At 41.0% G+C, this 20623-nt stretch overlaps 1 protein-coding gene across 1 annotated transcript in view; it reads right to left on the reverse strand.

The window, feature by feature from the left end:
- The window catches only part of cdh13 (cadherin 13, H-cadherin (heart)), a 279497-nt gene that overhangs the window by 7095 nt on the left and 251779 nt on the right, over positions 1 to 20623 (reverse strand). The window contains exons 13-14 of the mRNA XM_046394809.1: positions 7285 to 7518; positions 4614 to 4832 (exon numbers count right to left, since the gene is read on the reverse strand). Of these exons, the coding sequence (XP_046250765.1) occupies positions 4614 to 4832; positions 7285 to 7518 (453 nt within the window). The remainder of the gene's footprint in view (positions 1 to 4613; positions 4833 to 7284; positions 7519 to 20623) is intronic.

Genomic DNA, 20623 nt, shown 5'->3' on the forward strand with positions numbered 1-20623 from the left:
GGAGGAATAGTGTGGACTTAAAACCCTGGGAGGATGGAGGTAAATTAGTGTCATCTGGGCTGGGAGTTGTTTGTTGTGTTTAATGGTAAATGCTTTGTTTTTACTCCGCCCCCTCACTCTCTCTTTTTCCTCTCGCCTTTACTCTTTGAATTACATTATTACCCTTGCTGAAATTACAGAGAAACACAGAGGAAAGCAGTTCTCTGCAGTGCATTACAACCGCAGACAAATCTGCAGCTGAAGCCCATAATCCTGCATGAAAAAGATTTTAGCCTGCAGTCTGAGCTTGCAGACCTTCCTAAATTGAGCACATGCAAGATGAACTGGTGAAGCACAGGATGAAATGAGTGTGGATGTGTGTTTATATGTGAGAGAAGAAGTAGGGATACAGGAAAGAGCCTCAGCATCTGCTGCCTCAGTGATTTTCACTTTATCACCTTATTTCACATCCCTCATAAGCCAAATTCACGAGCAGGGCAAAAAACATTAATCTCCAAAGTCCAGTGATGTCCTCAACACATATGTGTGAAATACACATTATTTACATACTGTCCAACATGGTCCTTTTGAGCAACAGTGAGGCTGTTGCAGATAGGTAGTGCATGCTTTGTACAGAGCACATTAGTACACAGGTGCGCTGATAGGGGGCAGTATGGCTATCTGATATGGGTTACCACCTATCAGAGGCAACAGCTTAACAACTGAAGTAGAGCGTCCCTGCTTGTAATTACTTCTAAAATTAGGAATCATTCTTATGAGTAGCCGTCCTTTTTGTGTGCATGTGCAGCTTATGGAAGCACGTATTGACTGCATTTAGTTTGCCCAATTAGGAAGTCTTATCTCAGGTGAACAATGGATGCTTTCACATGGACATTTAACACCCTGGATCTGAGTGTGTATGTGACTTTATATATCTGCAAGCATTTCCCTCTACAGGACCGCAGGATAATTCTGTAATTGTTCCCTTCTTTATGGTAATCTGTGTGTGTGTGTGTGTGTGCGTGTGTATATACATGGGTTGTGTGAGTGAGTCTATGGCACATTGATCACAAAAGAAAGGCTTACAATGGAGCGGACTGAAAGTAGGCCCCTGCAAAGCCTTGGGATTTAGCTGCCAATCCAGCAACAGCAACAAAGGTCTCGTAAGCATTAGAAGAAACAGTATATGTTGGCACTCTGCACACATACAAGCACTTACTCTCCAGAGCCTCCCTCTTTGTCCTGCAGGTTTATATACATTATTTAAGGGTCTGAAAAGCAACCCCAGTAGAGTGCTATATGGGAGAGCTCGGACAGAAAGCTGTCAGAACGTGGTTCTACTTTTGGCAGTGTTGCTAAGCTGAGCGGTGCTGAAGGAGTCGGTGGAGGCTTCAGGTACGGATGAAACAGTGTGATCTGACTGAGGCCGGTGACAGCAGCAGCACAGTTTCCTACCATATTAACAAGCGAGCTTCAAAACCCACACATCATTTAAATTCTTTTGGCTTCTAGTAGATACACACAGAAAGAGAAAATCCGTTAGTGGTGGGGGGGTGATCTCTCTTCAACAAAAATCAACCTGGTTATTGATTCAAGTGTCAGTTCTGGAGACTCACAGACTCATCTGCTTCTTGTTTTGTCTTGTTTTGTTTGTAGAAACTATACAATTGTGAATCACTGGAGTTTTTTTTAACAGGGATATGTTTTTTTTTCCATGTGGAAAATGGAACTGAGGTACTGTCAAGATAGCATTTTCTGTTTATAATCATTTTCTCTCTTCTCAAGCTCCACTTGAAGACACAGATATCCATTACCCTTAGCCTACCCACAAACACACACAAGATACAAACTGCTGTAGAAATTGTAGCTTAGATGAGTTTGAAACAATGACATGTACTTCTTGTTGTGTGAATAAAACACAAGATTTTCATACTGTATGGTTTGGTTTGCCAAGGAAATCTAATTAAGCCCTTTGCTTGGATTTAATTCACTGACACTTTCTTGCTTTTCCATCCAGGACATGTGGCATCCTTGAAGACTTGAAGACAGGGGTTCACATCATCTACAGCTACATCGGCCCATCCTCACTCCAAATGCATCAAGTCTACAGGTCATTTCTGGAGGTGCCGGTCTAGTGTAGTAGTATAGTAAGCAAGAAAAGTCTGAAAAGTTGAGGTGATTAGTCTCAAATGTCAGACTTTCAGATGTTTCTAACTTACATTACACAAATAACTTATGTTAAGTGAAAAACTGAAGTTTTCAATTTAACATGCAAGTATAAACAATTTCTACTTAAAGTGAACAGTATGCAGAAATGTTCAATATCAGTCTTATCTGATTATGTTAATTAAAGTTATTAGATGGTCCTTACTAGATTTTTTTTTTGTTGATGCTAAGTATTATATAGAATATAGAACATGAACTTTGGGGAAGAGAGCTAGGTAAGGTAAGAGAGATACAGATGCAAGGAGCCTGAGAAAATAAGAAAACATTACTGCAGCATGGCCATGCATGTGCCTGTAGCCTGGTGGGGAAAAACAGAACAAAACAAAAGAGTTTAATCTCCACACCTTTGTTCTCGCCTCCTTTTCCAATCCCTCCCCTCTGGCTCTTTCCATTTTTCTTCCCCCCATCTCTCTCTTGCAGGGTCAGAGTTCAGCTTAGAGATAAGGAATTGAAACAGGATCCTCTCTGCCTCTCTGTCAGACTATCTGACTATACACTGCAGTGATCAGTCCCCTCTATGTGTCCCCCCTGCACAGGTCTCTGTGATGATCTGCAGCAGGAGTCATCTCTCTGGGCCCCTCTGTGTGCGTGTGAGCGTGTGTGTGCGTATGTGGAGATGTCCTGCATCTCAACTGGTGGAGTCTCTGCTGTCCAGCTGTAATACTATCTGAGACTCCCAAGGCAGGCACACACACACACACACACACTGTTCATGCTTCTTATCTCTCTGTAATCTCCAGCTTCCAGCTCCAGGGTAAACACTGCTCACAGTTTCTTCTTTTCTGACAACGCAAACATGCTTCAGTCCAAATGAATGGACACGCACTTGGGCACAGGATCAGACAGCCCAAGAATCTGTCGTATGGAGGAGCTATTTGGTTAATGAATGCCACTGCCTGTCACTAAATTATTTACAGTAAAGAATGCTACTGTCGCTCAGAGCAAAAGGACATCTGCAGAAAAGACTCTAATGTCATCCTGGCATGTCAACCAATTATCATGCTTTCTAGTCGAGACACAGTCGACTTCCACAACAACCACATATAACAAAATATTTCTAAAAATAGGAGCATGAAAAGCTAACTGACTGCTCCAGCTGGGATACTCTCAGGGTGGCTGCCACAAAAACTTTCTGAGAGGTGGCTGCTCGCCCGCGGATGCTGACTCAGCATCGGTTTACGCTCATGATTAGTGTGTTGCAGTGAAACCGCGACTAATGGCCTATTAACGCTGGAGCGCTTATTCTGTTGCTCTCCACACGTTGTCAGTTTAATTAAATATGTGTTATTTGAATCACAAGTTTTCAACAGAAGTTGCATGTAACTGAGTGCTCTAACTACACAACAAGAGAAAAACAGACGATGAGTTCTTTAAGGTGCAGCTTCAAACAAGGACTTCCCATACACAGCACAGTCATCTGCTATGAATACGTGCTTGGCGAAAAAATATGCAGTGATAGACAGATTGATCCATACCCAGAGAAAGATCGATGGGTCATGCTAGATGCTGTGATTCAGAGATAGAGAGAAAATGAGAAGATGAGACACAGAGATTCTGCCTGTAAGCAGAGGATTATGGGGAGAGTGTGGCTGATTGCTAAACAGAGCCAAAGCAACAGAACAGGTGGCACAGGGGAGGAAAAACAGTGGCAGAGAGGGCCGAGGGATGAGTGACAGGAAACAGGGCAAAACATGCCAGCGGGAGTGATCAACAGGACATGAGAGAGAGAGAGAGAGAGAGTGAGAGAGAGAGAGAGAGAAGATGTTAAGATCAATAGAGCAAAACAACAAAAAATAGAGGAAAGAACTGGGAAAAGGATGGAAGACATGCTGACAATGTTCAGTGAAACATTTCACACTAAAACAAATCAGCAGACGAAACAAAAGGTGATAATTTCCATGACACAATTTTTTAGGCTGGAAGTTTTACTCTTTTTTTTCCACCACATTTTCCTTTGTCTTTTCCTAGATATTCCATAGTTTTTCCCCCTCTCATAACTAGTCCTCTCCCCACTCTCACCATCCCTCCTGCTGTACTCTGCCTCTGGCGTACAGCAAGCACGACTACAAACTACAGAGAACGAGACCAAGATGGAGGAACAGGATCTGGGGGCCTTAAAGTATTTATTAATTTTTTTTGTAAAGTTCTTCTTCTTACCAAACTAGCTGTTGGACGTCCTCCATTACACTTGTGTTGTGAATGGAGGAGGCTGAATTATTCATGGTATCGCTAATGGCTTAAATGAGATATTCAGAGTAAATTCAAGTTTGACTTCCCGGGGAGCGCCGTAGGCACCGTGGCAAAGAAATATAGAAACATGAAATCCACAAGACACACTTTTTGCAGAATGAATGTACACTTATACACGGAATGCAAACAGTGTTTCAGTATGTCATACTGGTACTCACAGAGTACGGCGAGCAGGAGGGTTGTGAGCAGCACGTGAAGGCTGATGCGGTGGGAGTGGGCGGAGCTGCAGTGCATCTTGTTCTTCTTACAGACACACACCTGAACTTTGACCTCTGTGCTGTTGGACAGTGGGGGCACCCCTGAGTCGGTGATGAGCAATGGGAGCTGGTAGTTGGCTTTCTTCAGACTGTGCAAGAGCATGATTTGGGAGTGTGTGGCTGTGGAGGACACACAGAGGAAGAGAGAGGTTTAATAAAGTAGATGTACAACAATCCATCCTGCAAGTATTCTGCATTCAGATGTGCATTTTGCAAAGCAGAACTAAATGTGGGTGCTATAGGGCGAAACTTGTATACCTCAAGTAATTGTTTACCAGGCCATTCCTGACAAATGAAACGACAAAAACTGCCACCACTTGAGTTGCATAAGATTGTTACATTTTGTTGCATCACACTTTAAAATTCCTCAAGAGACACAAGAGGAAGTGCTGGTGCCAGTTCACTTCTTGCTGATATGTGCCATAATATGCAAATCTGCATATTTTATTTGTCTTCTCCGGGTAGTTTTAAAACTGTTATGTTTGACTTTAGCCACTTTCAAATCCTGAGTGATTACTCCTGCAAATTAGTCATAAGTTAACAGAAAAAAATAATGTGTCTTAATAAGGTTTTGTATCCCCACAAACCTTGGCATTGATGTTTTTTTTTAAAGTCGCTGGATATCTACAGGAGGATTGAACCTCATTTGATTGTTTATCTGGGATAATATCTGATGACTGAAGGTTATAGCATATGACGCACTTAATAATTCTTAATGCATTTGTTCAGGTTTATCATTTAAAGAAATAGTTATGCATTTTGCACATTACACTTATTTATTTTCTTACTGGTAATTAATACACTATACCACTCTCACAGCTGTCCATTAAATTTCAAAGTGCAGTCTATTGTACACCGTTCACAAACCAGATATGAATAGTACAACAGTTTGATCTTATGCCTGGTGGAGAGCAGCGTACAGAGCAGTGTAAGTATCATTGCTTGTTTCTGACAGACACACCTGTCATTTTCATGTACAGCACCAACATTGTCTCAGCAGCAAATATCCTTGTGTCTATGGGCTTGTTGGTCTTAAGATGAGGCACACTGTTGCTGCATTACCATCCTGAGGCAGTAGAAAGTGATTGTGCAGTCAACCAACAAAAACTTGATATAAAGTCAATGGGGCAGTATTTTTCCTGCTATTCAAAGGGCACCCTATCCAGTTAGATTCACCTACACAGTCATCTTGATGCTTAGATCAGCTCCTTTGAATCTGAACTGAGATGTATAGTAATAATAATAATAATAATAATGATAATAACAAAGCAATCATGACACATTCAAGTCACAAAACTAAAAGTTGTAAACTTGATAGGACAGGGAACTCTCTATATTATTTAGATGTGTGGGCGCAGAATTCATCAGGAGGACAGCTGCTTTACTCCAAACAATTTCACTGCATGAGACTGGACTGTGTGTGGGACCTTTCAGATATGTAGAAAAACAGAATGTTAATTGACAATAGATCCTGATCAATCAGGATCAGGATTGATCAGGTGTGTCAGGAGACTTAAATAATCAATGAAGTCTGAAGTGATGGGAAATGGGAAAACACGCTTACTGTTTCTGCTGCTTTCTCACCAAGTGGTTTAATTAATAATTGTATTTAATATGTGTCATTTTATCCAGTTGCATCCCATCCACTATTAATTAAAATTCTATTTTTTATTAGATCTGCCACACACCCACATAGTGAAGGTTATCATGCCCAATGGGGACATTACATAGACTTACATTCAATTCCTGCTCACTTACTCAAACCAAAGCCATAACTTGCCTAACCCTGTCCTTTACCCGAACTTTAACCTCAACCTCAAACTTAACCTAACTTTAAACCAAGTCTTCACCCTAATAATTAATCATTTCCCCATGGTGACTTGCATCTTGACCCCACAAGGTAGGTGAGTCCCCACTTGTAGCTATGTAGACAGGTTTTTGTCCCCACGAGATCAGAAAAACATGTACACACACACACCCACACACACAAGACGAGCACAGTGCCAGTCCATTTGACTGGTAGTGGGCTCTTTTTCTGCTGGCCGTATCTGTCTCTTCCAGCAGGGGTGATTGAGGAGTGTCTGTACCTCCCTCTCCTGCTGTCAGTCACAGTTAATACCTCTGGGCAGGTTTTAGCTCTGCTCTGTCACTCAAACACACACACAGACAGCGCTGTCAGTCGTGATGCAATCCTGAATCAATGTCTTGGTTGTCTGTCTATCCTCCTCCCCCCTCCCCTGTTTGTATCATTTTTCCTCTCCATGCTTATCACGGATCCATACTCGCATGTGCAATTAAGACGTCTCTGCACAGACTCCTGTTAACATTGTACAAAGGGATATAAAATAGTATCAGGTTGAAGTGACCTTTGAATATTCTTGCAATGTACTGTTGATCTACTGTTACTTCCTGTCACCCTACTCATTTCTCCTCTTTTATTTTTATTCCTGTATTACCCTGCATGAATGGGCATTTCTGCCTCTTGTGAAGATTATCCTAAAGACTCAATTTTTATGTTGTCTCCCATTAAATTCAAGAACATACAAAAGTCATTTTAAAGTAAAATACTCACAATTGACTCTGGTAACCTTCCATGTTTTATCTAGGCCGGGCTGTTTTCCCAGTTCTATTTTAAATGGTGCAGCGTTGGGTGTGAGGTCTTTGTCCCGCCCACCAACTATGGCCACATTCATATCATGGGCGTCTTCGCACACTCGTGCTACCGATGGTACCACATAGGGGGCATTGTCATTGTAGTCTTCCAGATAAATGACCAGTGTGCCGGTACCTGTGGCTGGTGGGCTGCCTGCAGACACACAAAATATACACACATTAGGCCAGGGAAAAGACAAGTGTTTATTGATTCACTCTGCAAAATACTCTAAGCCTGGATGCTCATCACTGCGGGGGAATGAGGACAGTGATGATCCGGGCAGATGTGTAAAGAACATAAATGCAATGCAGCTACAATAAAACATGGTGTAGTCATGATTATTCCTAAGTTAACTTTATGTTTGTCACTCTGTACAGTGAAAATGCTTTCAGCAAAAAGAACAAAGCAAGACGTGGTGCTTCAGAAAAAAAAAAAGCAAAATGCCAACGAATATATCTGTCGTGCTCTTTTCTATTCAGCTGACCTGATTTAATCCAAGCAAAACAAAAATGTGTGTCATTTTAATGTCGAAGGAGCATGAATCACAGAGGCTCTTGTTTTGAAAAAGAGAGCATTGTGACTTGGCACATAGCCGGCTTCTGTGTTTGTATGAGATTACACCTTTTTGAAGGATGCTGGGTTAAAAAGCAGCGTGGCTCTTCTCTATTACTGCTCTCTGTTTCACTGCGATTAGAGGTTATTAAAAAATCCGTACGGCGTCCACAACAGCTCCAGAGGTCAGTCAGCAATTAACACCTAAAGACAAGATCTGTAATTGGAAAATGGGTCTTCAAGGTAAAAAAAAAAAAAAGAGACGGGGGGAAACAACCCAAGATATGGGTAATAAATGTCAAGTGATGCTGAAATTCTCAAATAAGCTGCACAAACTAAGAAGGAAAATAAATGAATGCAAGAAAAGAGGGAAAAAAGTTGATTATGTAAAATTTTAGGACAAATATTAATGAAAAAAAAACAATGTTTCAAGTTTAAATATGACACATGAGTAAGGTCAGTCTTTATTCAGTAGGTTTGGTCAGAGCCTCATCATCTAGGTAATACTCAAATGAATGCCAGAATGAAGGTTGCTGAATTAAAGTGCAGTCACACATGCAGAAAACTGACACAGGTGAATATCGACATGCCCTTCACTTCACCGAACTATGCCAGCAAAGGGATGAAAAAAAAAAAACTGCTTCTGGTTGCAAAGCAAATTAACATCTCAGCTTCCCTTGGAGTTTAAATTTGGTGACATCTGACCAGCAAAGATACAACCTCAACCGGTGACAGAAATGTGTGCGGTTGACCCGACAAACCAAGCAAACCGATCTCCACGTCACATCTTGCATTGCCTACATTGAGCACTTGGAGGGGCTGCCATTTCCCTGCATTTGCCTTTGTGTGACTGTGCCCTTACATTAAGAAAGTGACAATATCTTAGATAACTGGTACTGTCAAACCAAAGCAATCTTTGAGAGGCTGCTTTACACTGCCTTAAAAATATCGTAAATCCTAAAAGAACTGTTTACCTTGAAAAACTGCCTTTGTCTTTAAAAACAAAAACAAACAAACAAAAAAAAAAAACAGAAATGCCAATTGCACCTGAAAGTAATTTTTTTTATCTCTGTGCTTTTTATTCACAAACCCTCTTAAACACTAGCTACATAAAGCCCAAGCTACCATAAATCCCTCTGGCAGGCAAGTGTCCAAGTGCTAAATGTTTACTATTTGTGTAAAGGCATGAGCATACCGTCAAGTGTAGTGGAAACCTTAAAGGCATGTGTAGGTGCTGATTCTCAGTGATGGCAACAATCCAACTTTACACAATCATACAGACACCAGCCCACACAAACACACACAAGTGGCTACTCCTGTGGCTACTTCCTCCCTGCATTCCCACCAACCCACATACTGGGTCAAATACAAAAGCTGAAATACTGAAATACTCTTCTTCTTTTTTTTTTTTTTAGCTCCTTTAAAAACATTGTTTAGATGTAGCAACAAGAATTTCTACACAAAAGAAATGAATGATAGCAGATTGCACAAGCAGACTGTCCTAAATTCACCTGCAAATCAAACATTTTCTGCTTTTACAGAGCCTGCAGAATGTTTCAGATAATCACTATGATCTGTTTGTTTCCTAAGCTCCAAACTTAATTTCATTCTCAGCTGTAAAGCCATCACCAGAGTGATTATGAGAGTTAAAGAAATCAAATCTAGTGGTCACGAGTCTGCCATTTCTACTGTGAAATGACTGCTTTTTTTCTTGCTTGTTTGTTTTTTTGTTGTTTTTACTGTATGTGGTCAAGAAATGAAACAAAACAGCGAACAGTCCTTATATATTCTAGATAAGTGTGAATGTGACAATATCAACAGCAAATCAAGAGCAGAGAGGAATTACCTCAGCAAAAGCTGACAGAAAAAAAAGCTGGCTCTTCAGGCAAGACCTCAGATAATCTTTGATCACTTGAGAGAGTGAAGATGAGGCTTGGATCCCCCATCAGCGAAAAGATGCAAATTTCAACCCATTTGTAGTGAGAGACTGTCTCTGTGCTTGGCTAGCTTAAAATGAAGCTGTTTGTCTTCCTAAATGAATACTCCCCAAACCCAATCACTCGGTTTCTCTGCTGCTCTCTTCTTCTACTCCTTCTCTCCATTGCATCATGCCTGTGTCATGGAGCTTGTCTGCAGGCCTTTGCTTAACACCACTTTCTCACAAAAGTTTTGATTTAACTACTCGAACACAATGGCAATTTACAGATCTTTGCTGTTCCAACATGTCTGCCCATCTCTGAGTGTTAAGTACTAGAAACATAACAAGTAGGTGAGATGTGATGACTGTGATGTAAAGTGAAGATCATTTGTATCTCTGGTAAAATGTATTTCTCACATCAAGCAATTGAAGCACTTTGCTTGGCAACAAAGAGTTCCTGTCTAATGAAGAGGTGTCAGTCTCCATTTGCATTTCTTGCAGATTTACGAGGTCTAGAGAACAAAGGAAACAGACTGGTCAAATCAAAAAGTTTTGCTGACTGCCTCTCAGGAAGTGTGCATGTAATCCTGTATTGTGTGATGGTACTGGTTTCCCAGGTGCTTGATTGGGAAGAGGCCCGAGAACAAGTTCTAACGACATAAAAATACCAAAAATCATTACTAATATTTACTGAGAAACCAAAGCTCATGTCTTCCCAATAATAATGAAAATGTGTCTCTTCAATCATATGGTAATACAGAGACTGAAATGTTCTTCTGAATTTTTTTTCTGAATAGGCAAAATGAAAATGTGTGGGTTTGCGTAAAAAGGCATTTCAACATAGACCAACAATAACAGAAACCTACAAGCATCAGGCTAATTATTGTAACAAAAGCACAATCTCTTTCACAAACAGCACTAAGACAGAGCTAATGCATTTAACCGAGTTAAAATTATTTTTTTCTTTTAATTATTATTGTGGTTCAGGCTCTGGAATGCTTAAAACGTCCTACAAAAACATAAGAGGGGAGAGATTTAAAAAAAAAAAAAAAAAAAAAAAACAGACAAGCTCAACAGGGTCTGAAGAGACCAGAGTTTCTGGCTGACAGCATGTAAAGTACCAGGAAGGATCATTATGACCCAGGCGTTGCATTCACCACCTCTCTTAAGCCTTCAATAGAAGGCATAGTCACACCCTGATTGGTGAAGAAGGTAATGCACCAAGGTGCTCTCAATCTTTCGTTAGGAGCCAGCCTTTACACCCTGTGCAGCAGGTGATCTGAATTACACTTCAACGTGTCAGTTTGATCCTGTTGTTCAGGTAACTCAGATAGGAATTGTGACTTTTGCAGTTTTTTTTGTTCCCAGTACAAATTGTTGGTCCCACCATCAATGGTTGGTGGATATAAAATAATGAAACAACAGTAAAGGACATCTGTTTACAGCATTTTGACACTGTTGAGGTGAGCGCTCATGTTTTCTTTTGGAAGTCGCAGTGCCAGTAAAACTCAGGGACCGCTTATGAAGCAATTTAATGGTTCTTTATTATATCCCAAAAGTCAGTAGGCTTCATCATCTGGAAACCATGAAAATCAAGGCAAAAAAAACAAAAAAACAAAAAGTTTTTTGACAGACCAACAGACCTCCCTGTAGCTGTACTGCTGGCATGTTAATTTGCAGCTACATACCCATCTGTAGAACCGATGATACCAAAAAATTTGAGACACTGCATAAATTATACACAAGAAAGGAATGACCATATGTCACAAACAATGAGCAAATGATCGCATTCTGCTTTATTTACATTTTAGACAGCATCCCAGCTGCACACAGAATTGCTGTGTATTGTAAGACTTAATCCCAAAGTGCCTCAAAGTGAATCTTAAGTAATCCAATCACCCTCGAGGCTTACGTTTTGCATCTTGCTATCGAGCTAAAATAACATAAATGGAGAAAGAAATTCTTAGACTAGCTTACTCTGCACGCTCCCTTTTTTTCCACAGACTTCTCTCCTTTATTTATGGTTTAATTGGGTTGCATGAATGGAGTTGGAAAATACTGAAACTTACATAAGCTAAGTAACTTCTTTATTCAAGTCAAGTGTTTTTGTCCAGATGAGATAATGAATGATGTATTATTTTCACTGAAAAATTTAAAAGTTTAAAGCTAAAATTAACTTTACACAAGTGAGGACTGATTGTGATAATGTGGTTTCAGAGCAGGAATTACACTAATTAACGAGTGAGATTAGGCTTAATTGTCTCCATAAAAGTTCGTGTTCAGTTTTAAAAGGAGGAAAACCTGCAAGCCTCTCAGGCAAACGACTCCAGTAGCTGTACTACACTCGCACACACAAACTCAATTAAACATCTATCTATATAACTATCTATACATCTATATATATGCATCCTTTACAATAAGGATTGGTCTACAATTGGTCTGGTATGCTGCAGCTGCACTATGCACTACTCATTTGCAAAAAATCTTGTAAAACCTACTGGAAATGTTTCTGTTGCTACAGTATTTGAAAAACCTCATGTTCCCCCTGGAACAACCTGTGTGCTTTTAATTTTATGTTCCTCTGTTCTGAGATTGTACTTGTGGGTATTATTGCAGTCAAAGACTAGACATCACTGTGGAGATGCAAATACAACACCGATTTACCATCATCTTAGAGTCGAGTTTTGGCCAAATGATAAATACTACTCTCTTACTCTGGTGATACCATTTTCAGGTTTATTGACTATAAGCAACCCCTCTCACACACACAACTTGCCATGTGATCTAAGTATTGTTATACACAGTGCTTGTGAGATTGATGCAGCAAAAGATGTAAGTCAGGGAATTCTGCAAAGACAAACTTCATCACCTCCAACCTCTTCCTTTAGGCTCTGCCCTCCTGCTCCATCTCCATCGTCCAACACTACTCCCGACACCTCCACCTGCCCCTGCCAGGCAGTTAGACAGCCCTGTTATTCTCCCGTCTGCCCAGAGATGAGAGGAGCGAGCAGACTGATTGACTCCTGGGGCCGTCAGGTCTAATCCACAGCTACAGGCTACAAACTGAGCTTTCTTTCTCTCTCTTTGCTGCCTTCTCTTTATATGTCTCTATCGACCCCCCAAACACTCTTTTGCTCCCAGCATTTTGGCTTTAGGCTAATGCTCTCTTTCTGTCTGACTGTCACTTTCTGTTGTTATCACTTTATTTTTTCTTTTTGTTGTCTGGATTTTTCTCTCCAATGTCGCAAAAGAGGAAAAAAAGACCAGTTTCTGCTCCTGAATGGTGTGGTCAGTATAAAAACAATGATCTGTTTGGTCTTGGTTCTCCTCTTGGGGGCAAATGTGTGGTTGCAGTGAAGTTTTATGAGAGGGCGTACGGAGAGAGCACAACAAATCTAAAGGACAAAAATGCACAGCAAGTTTCATTTTCATTTTTGGCAAAGTCATACTTTTGATCAGTTATTCTTACTGTGAAATATGTCTGACAAGTGCTCTCAGTGGAAATTCACAATGTTTTGAAAAAGGTCCACTTGTAGAGACTGTCACCAAGGACAAAGCTGAAACAAGACTATACTTAGCTAGCTACATTTCTTTTTCTCATTAGAATAGCCATTAAATACCTGGACAGCTTATGTACAAACAACCAGTGGATGATGCCCTTGGCAACAAATATTCAGCATTGTTATTACTATGATTATTTTCCTTAGTCACATAAAAGTAGATGATGAAGGAAATGAAATCACAACAAGCAGGGACTAGAAGAAGCTGGGAGCAGGGCTGCACATGAGGAATAGCTCATTGGAAAATGTCACAATACATCATGCTGCAACTAAAGAGTCAGGAAGACTAATTCACAGGTGGACTACAGCGAGGTAATAGAGGAGAATGAGAAAAGATAAATGAAGAGAAAATCTCAAACGCATATGGGAGGAGATGAGAGCATTACTGAAGGAGCTTTGAAGGGGAAATTATATGGACATATGAAGTGCCTGCCTTGCCAAATCTGACTGAAATCTTTTTTCTGTATCTTATTACTTTACAGTGTCTCTCATTTAAATAAGAAAAACAGTAGTCTTTATGTCCACCTACACATACAGTAACAGCACAATACTGAGCCATAATACATGAGGCAGCACATGCACTGCTGAATTTCTCCATTTTTCTTCCTCTGCTGTAGCAGATTCCTGAGTCTGTCCTTGTTTCAACACTAACACGACTCAATTCATTACAATACAGTACCGTATGGGCCACATTATGTTGATATCTGGGCAGTACCACACTCGTTTTCTTCTTTTTCACCTGCTATGTGCTGAACAGAATTGTACTGTATTAAAGTCAGTTGAGAAATGTGTTTCCAGGTTAGTACAGCACAATTAAAAAATGAATTGCAACACAGAAAATAAAACCACACATGGTAGCACAGCCAACAACACAAGGCGCAAAACAACCCAGTAACCAGAGCAATCTGTATGTGCCACGTATGGCACAGGGGGTATATGTGTTCTACATTTTATCATGTTCAGACTTTAAAGGGCACAGCTTTACAGAAGTATTCCAAAATATCTTAAAGTTCAGAAAGCCGTAATTATGGTGAAAAGATTAATAAACCCTTGTGTTCAGACATGACATAGACTGGAGACTTTGTTGTTCTGTTTTGGAGTTTGTGAATAAATTTAAAGGTGAATTCAAAAGGAACCCTGTATGCAGAGTCACTGTCCCCTGGCCAGGGCATTTCACGGAACGAGCAGCCATTTCTAACTTTCTGTGCACTCATTGTATTGTTGAGGGATACGGTATCCAATCTGGTTTTGCATTTTCCAGTTCCTCTCTATCTGTCTTGCCACTGCCTAAGTCCCAGACCTTGTTAAAACTCCCTTCAGATAACCCACTTCATTCTGTCCCATCACTCATCAGTCTCCTCAGGGCTTCAACAAGGCTTCTAACACTATCACATGACACATTGCTAATCTGATTGGCTGATCAGAACTGTAAATGAAACCAGCCAGAGCCAATTACAATAGGCACAAGTCATTAAGAGAGATGACTTCAGGGAGAGAAGCGGTGCTGGGGACAGGTGCATCGCTGCTAGTCTGGCAAATTACTTTCAGAATAGTGTTTGGGTTATCAGTTGCCAGCTATTATGCCAAGTGATGGGAGAAGGAGGGTATTGATACAGCTTAAAGTAGGCTTACACTGCAAGGTCTTTTCGCACTAATTAAACAGCAAAATTGCTTTCCTTGGGAGATTTCTTGTTTTGGTCTGCTCCCAGAGCCTGCTACAGGATTTTTACTGTGATAAGGTGTAGGATCAAAATGAAAAACCCAAGTAAAGACAACTTTAATTAGTAAGTTTGTTAAACTTACACTATTCACAGCACTTTAGCGAGATGTAATCTTAAATTGGAAAAAGCCCCTTTTAAACAGTTGATCTGTTTTACATATATTTTATTGTAGCTTTCTAGCAAAGGTGCAAACAGCAACACACCAAAACTAATTACACATTCAAAAATGATTAAAGACCCCATACAGGCACCTGTTCTCCTCCTGCCTACACACCTGCTCCTCGTTCCCAGATAGTCTGTGGGCCTCTTCCACACAAGACACGGTGACATGTCACAGTAGAAAAAGCGCAGGTGTAAATAATAAAAATTAATGATGGCTGAATTTCATTTAGATGCTTTTGTTTCCACTGTAGCACTGTCATGGCTTACTGGCACAATTGAATCAAACAGAGGCATTGTTAATGTTATTAGGAACACCTGTGTTGTTTGCTACTGTAACAAGTCACAGTAGGTATATCCCAATTCCCTTAATTGCATCCACGTTTCCCTCACTTGCGTCTTTTCCATCTATTCATGTCTTAGTCCCTCTCGCTGACGATGGTAGAAAGAAATATGAACAGACAGAAGAATTAAGGAAGCACATTTTTAAAGAAATTAGGTTGTCTTCTCAAGTGATGTCCATTTCTGACAATCACAGCATACCTGAATCAGCTGTCAGCAGGCTTTAGTAGCTCTGTTTTGACTTTTTATGCTTTGAAGTTTGCACATACAACATTGTCCACATCATAACAACTTTTGCATATTTAGATACAATCACACTGCAGCCAGAATCAAGATATCAAGAGCGCATTTGGTGTACATTCAAGATCCATGAATCAGCTGTCATTCATACTAGATCCAATTAAAAGATCACATGCTGTAAATTGGGCCTTTGGATCTTGTTATCTTCTTGTTTCCAAGAAAAAATAGTTACAAACTAGAGTTACTATACTATACACTATCTCTGTGTGTATATGTGCGGCTCTGTGTTACTTCTAACACAAAAGTTTTTAATTTGAGCCTTAAAAGACTTAACACTAAACTGTGAGACTGTGTAATTAAAACACCATTCAAACCTTGCACACCACACTCCCACCACTGCCACCGATAGATAAACACTAACACTGACATACACAGATGGTGCTGTCAACTTTTCATCAGGAACTAGGCCTATGACAGATTTTCTATATTGGTCTAATGACATACTTTCCGGATAAACTGAAAGAAATCCTCCATGTTTGCCCAATTCCATCATCTGACTTCATCTTTCATTATCTGTCGCTTTCCATCTCTGCTACCCACTCATCTCATTTCATTTGGATCCCTGTCATTAAAACTACACCCGTAGCTGTTCATATCTACACAGAGGAAGCCCTCGTGGAAAATCCTGATAGAGCTGTGCTTGGTAAGGAGGTGAGGGCATGCATTTTAATCATATTGAGCATACTCACTTTCCACATAACCAGTAGATTCAGTATTTTACAAATAAAGTACCCTGGCATCACTGCACTCAAACAGAAGCTCCCTTGCTGAGTGGGCAGAGGCGTGTTTGTTTTTAGTGTGCCAGGCACAGCGATAACTTCTGATCTGTGGATGAATCAGTATTCCAAGGACACAAGAAAGGCAGGGCCTTATAATAGCTAGCAACAGAGAGAGCCATTTCTTCCCTGGCAAAGTTGAACAAAGGTATTCTTTAATCACAGACGCGACGCCAGTCTGTTTACAAGGTGGCGACTTTCCCAAGAGATTCCGCTACAAGTCGAGAAATGAAAGACAAAGGGAGTCAGAGAGGGACAGGAAGAGTGAGGCAGAGGTTGAGGAGATGGTACTAAAGCAGTAAAGTGAGAAAGACATGGTGTGTATTTGGGGTTAATGAGGCAAAGACAAGACAGGGGAGGCAACAGGGAGAAAGACAACTTCAAGCTGCAATCTTATGCGCTTTCCAGAGCATATCCCTTTACACTGCCATTATCCTGGGTCGAGATGCCCTGATACCCAACCCTGCATCCTTCCCTCACACTAGTGTCACCCCAGTCTACTGCAACACAGGATCATAATTGATTGGCTGGGGAAGAACACATTTCATCACGGTAGTTAACCTGCTTGCCTCTGTGGTTGTCTCCATAAAGGGATTGACAAGAGAGAGATATATAAATAGAGTGAAAGTAACCTTAAGACACGAAGGGGCAGGTAAACACTTCCATGAATCATAAAATCTTGTTTTGGTCAAACGCTGTCCAACAAAACAATCTTCTTACACTGGGTTCAGACTATAAGATATTGCCCCGATAACCCAATCCGACAGACTTGGGGAGTCAGCAGTGAGAGCAGACATCAGGCACGATAATCAATCACTGAATTCTGTGTGGTGTATCATAATGGCCAACAGCCAATGCTGCATGTGGGACAACTCACAACATTGACAGAAAGTCATGTTAGAATTTCTTTGCCTTCCATGACAAATTCCACAATGTGTTTCAAATGTTGAGCATAGAGTTCTCTTCTGTGCACAAACATAAATGTGGCAAAGAATGATGTTGATGGTACAAAGTGGAACTGTGAAATAGAGGAAAGGTCACTGTCCGGACACAAAGACAGCCAGTATCATGCACACTGCCATCGTTAGTTTACATTTTTGTTCCCTGAGGTCAGTCCTGAGCACCTCCTTCCTGGTGACATGAAAAACACGTCATGAAAAGACAGGAAGCTATTTCCACCTTTCACTTTTCTCCCTGTCACATGAGCTTGTCTCATCTTCTTCCACATATCTTTTTTGTCCCCTTGGCACTGAGCCTGCTGTTACTATATTTACCATCTATTAGACACGGTCTGCTCTTTAGCTCTTGCTCTCTTGGCTCTGGTATAATGGATTCTTTGGAAAGTTATAGAGTTCAGTCATGGCTGATTTTGGCTTTCACTATGCCTCTATCGCTTACAGCTCAGTCCCAAATCCCCTATTAATCAAACATTGATTCATCAATAACTAAATCAGGGTTTAGTGGAGTTTCATTACACATTTAAAAGCTGGAGCTGGAGAACTAAAGACTCAGCTACCCATTAACATCACAAAATGCTGAAGATCTCTACTATTACTGCTATTTTCTATTGTCTTCTTTTATATTCAGTTGAATTCTTTTGTATTATTTTCTTGGCCTGAGGATTTGCAGTGCACTGGACTGACACAGTGGCTCATCATGCTTTATTATTTAATTCCTGTAGTTTGAAGCCGCCTGATCACAGCTGACTGAAGACACAACATGAGTCTATCTATCTGCATTTAGCCTGCCGGGCTTCCTCACTGTGTGCTGGTGACATGACAGACACTTAGCAGTGAAGCCATTGTATTTAGGCTGGCCTGAAACATGGAAATTACTCAGCCCATTACTGAAATGAGTGGCATACTGGTTCCCAGCACTTGTCTGCAATGAGGCAGCACAGCAGGAGATATCGCGTGAGAAGATGGGCATGTGTGCAGACACAAATGTGTGCTCTTGCGTGTGTGTGTACACACACACACACACACACACACACACACACACACATGCAGAGGGTATCACGACTACTGACAGCTGGCTACCACTGTCAGTCTTTCCCCCTCTTTTGAGAGAAGAGATGATGAACCTATTATGTGGACCTGTCACAGAGAGATGGACAGATACACACATAGTGTGTATGCATGCACACACACACACACAGTCCTGTTTAATTTTACATCCATCTGAACACCAAAGAGTTTTGTCCTGTGACCCATTAGAATTCAGCATCCCCTCTCTCCTTTTGCCTCCTGCTTTTGATTTAAACCAGAGGGGATGTGATCTGACTGTGATGAATGCTGAGACCCCTCACACGCTCAGTCTGAGAGCGTGTATGTGTACATAATACTTAATATTCCTGTAATTAACAAAGCTCTTTTTGACTGTGTGAAGGTTGTCTCACTGTGATACAGGCACACACACCTTCAGTTCTGAGTCTAAATGGAGGGTTCTTCTCTGTATCTCCACATGTTCAAAGCAAACTCTGCTCAGCTCTTTCATGCATAACTTTGGAGTTTTTAATAGAAGGCTCGGTGGCAACACACACTGAAGAATGCATGTGTGTGAGTATATGTGTGTGCGTCGCCTTGTTTCAGACGACTGGGGCTTTGATAATGTATTCCTGCCTGCCAATGACAAATGGCTCCCACCAGGAGGTGGTTTAACATTTAAATGAGGAGCAGGAGAAAACACTGAACTACAACACACAGCAATGAGTGGATACGCAGGGCAGGCTAGAGAGGCACTGCATGTACCAGGACAAAGACATTAGAAACCAGGGTGAACACACAACTTCAATCCTGCCACACACAAACACACATTTCACCAACTCTGTATACAAAAACTAATGTTCAAGAAAGGAGAAGGGGATAAGATGCGGGAACAGCTGGCATCCCGATGGGGAATCAGAAAGCAGAGGAGAATTTGTTGCTGTGCAAAACCAGCAGCTACTGCTGAGAGTTTATATAGACAGCCCATCAAGCCCTCTGCTCAGGCTAGAACAATATCTCCTCAAACAATATCGCTCCATCGACCTGCCAGGTGCATCTGCCCAGGCAAAATTGGGCTGTGACTTTTCAGTCATTAACTCAGATAAAGGAACACATGATGGGAGGTGGGAGACGGTGTGCAGAAACACAGATGCAGGGATGAATGCGAGCACCAGTGCATATAAAGAAACAGATTTACACTCACATGTGCACATCAATGACAGTCACACATTCATTCAAGTCTACAACTTCACACATCATGGAGTGACAAATAGCTCTGTCCGCTTCTCCTGCAAGTGCAAATGATTGCTATGGCAACAGAGCATGACCTCCAGACAACAGACTCACCACTGTAAATTCTCTAGCTGACGTGACCCCTGACGCTGACATCAACATTATCATTTCCTCACTACCTTGTTAAGCCCCCAGATCCTGTGTTCTTCTCTTTTCTCTACTTCATTTTTCCTTTTGTTTGTTCTATTTCTGTTTGCCATCTTATTCTCTCTTCCTTGCACCTGACTTCCTTCCTTCCCTGCAGTACCTTCGCTCCATTGTCCACCATCTGATGCTGCCTGGAGGGCTGCTCCAGCTGACCTGCCCTCATGCTGTTAACCAGGAGCCACAGTGAATCGCTGCTAACCATGCTTAACAAGAGTATACTTCCCATTTCAAGCACACAAGGTCAACTCACCTTAAACTGACCAAGGGACTGCTTGCCGCCCAGGGAGAAAATTCTTATTTCAGAAACACTGTCACCCCACCAGTTACACACAACAAGGCTTAAAATTATCAGCAATATATTTTCTTTTAAAGAAATATTCAGTATGTAAAATATAACAACAGATTTTTACTATCATGTGTGATGAAATACAGCTAAAAACTGTAGATATTTGTAATGCTGTTAAAGATCAAGCCTCTTCTCTAAACTCCTCTCTTTCGTTTTGAC

This window comes from Scatophagus argus, chromosome 7 (genome assembly GCF_020382885.2).
Source record: "Scatophagus argus isolate fScaArg1 chromosome 7, fScaArg1.pri, whole genome shotgun sequence".
Lineage (NCBI taxonomy): Eukaryota > Metazoa > Chordata > Actinopteri > Scatophagidae > Scatophagus > Scatophagus argus.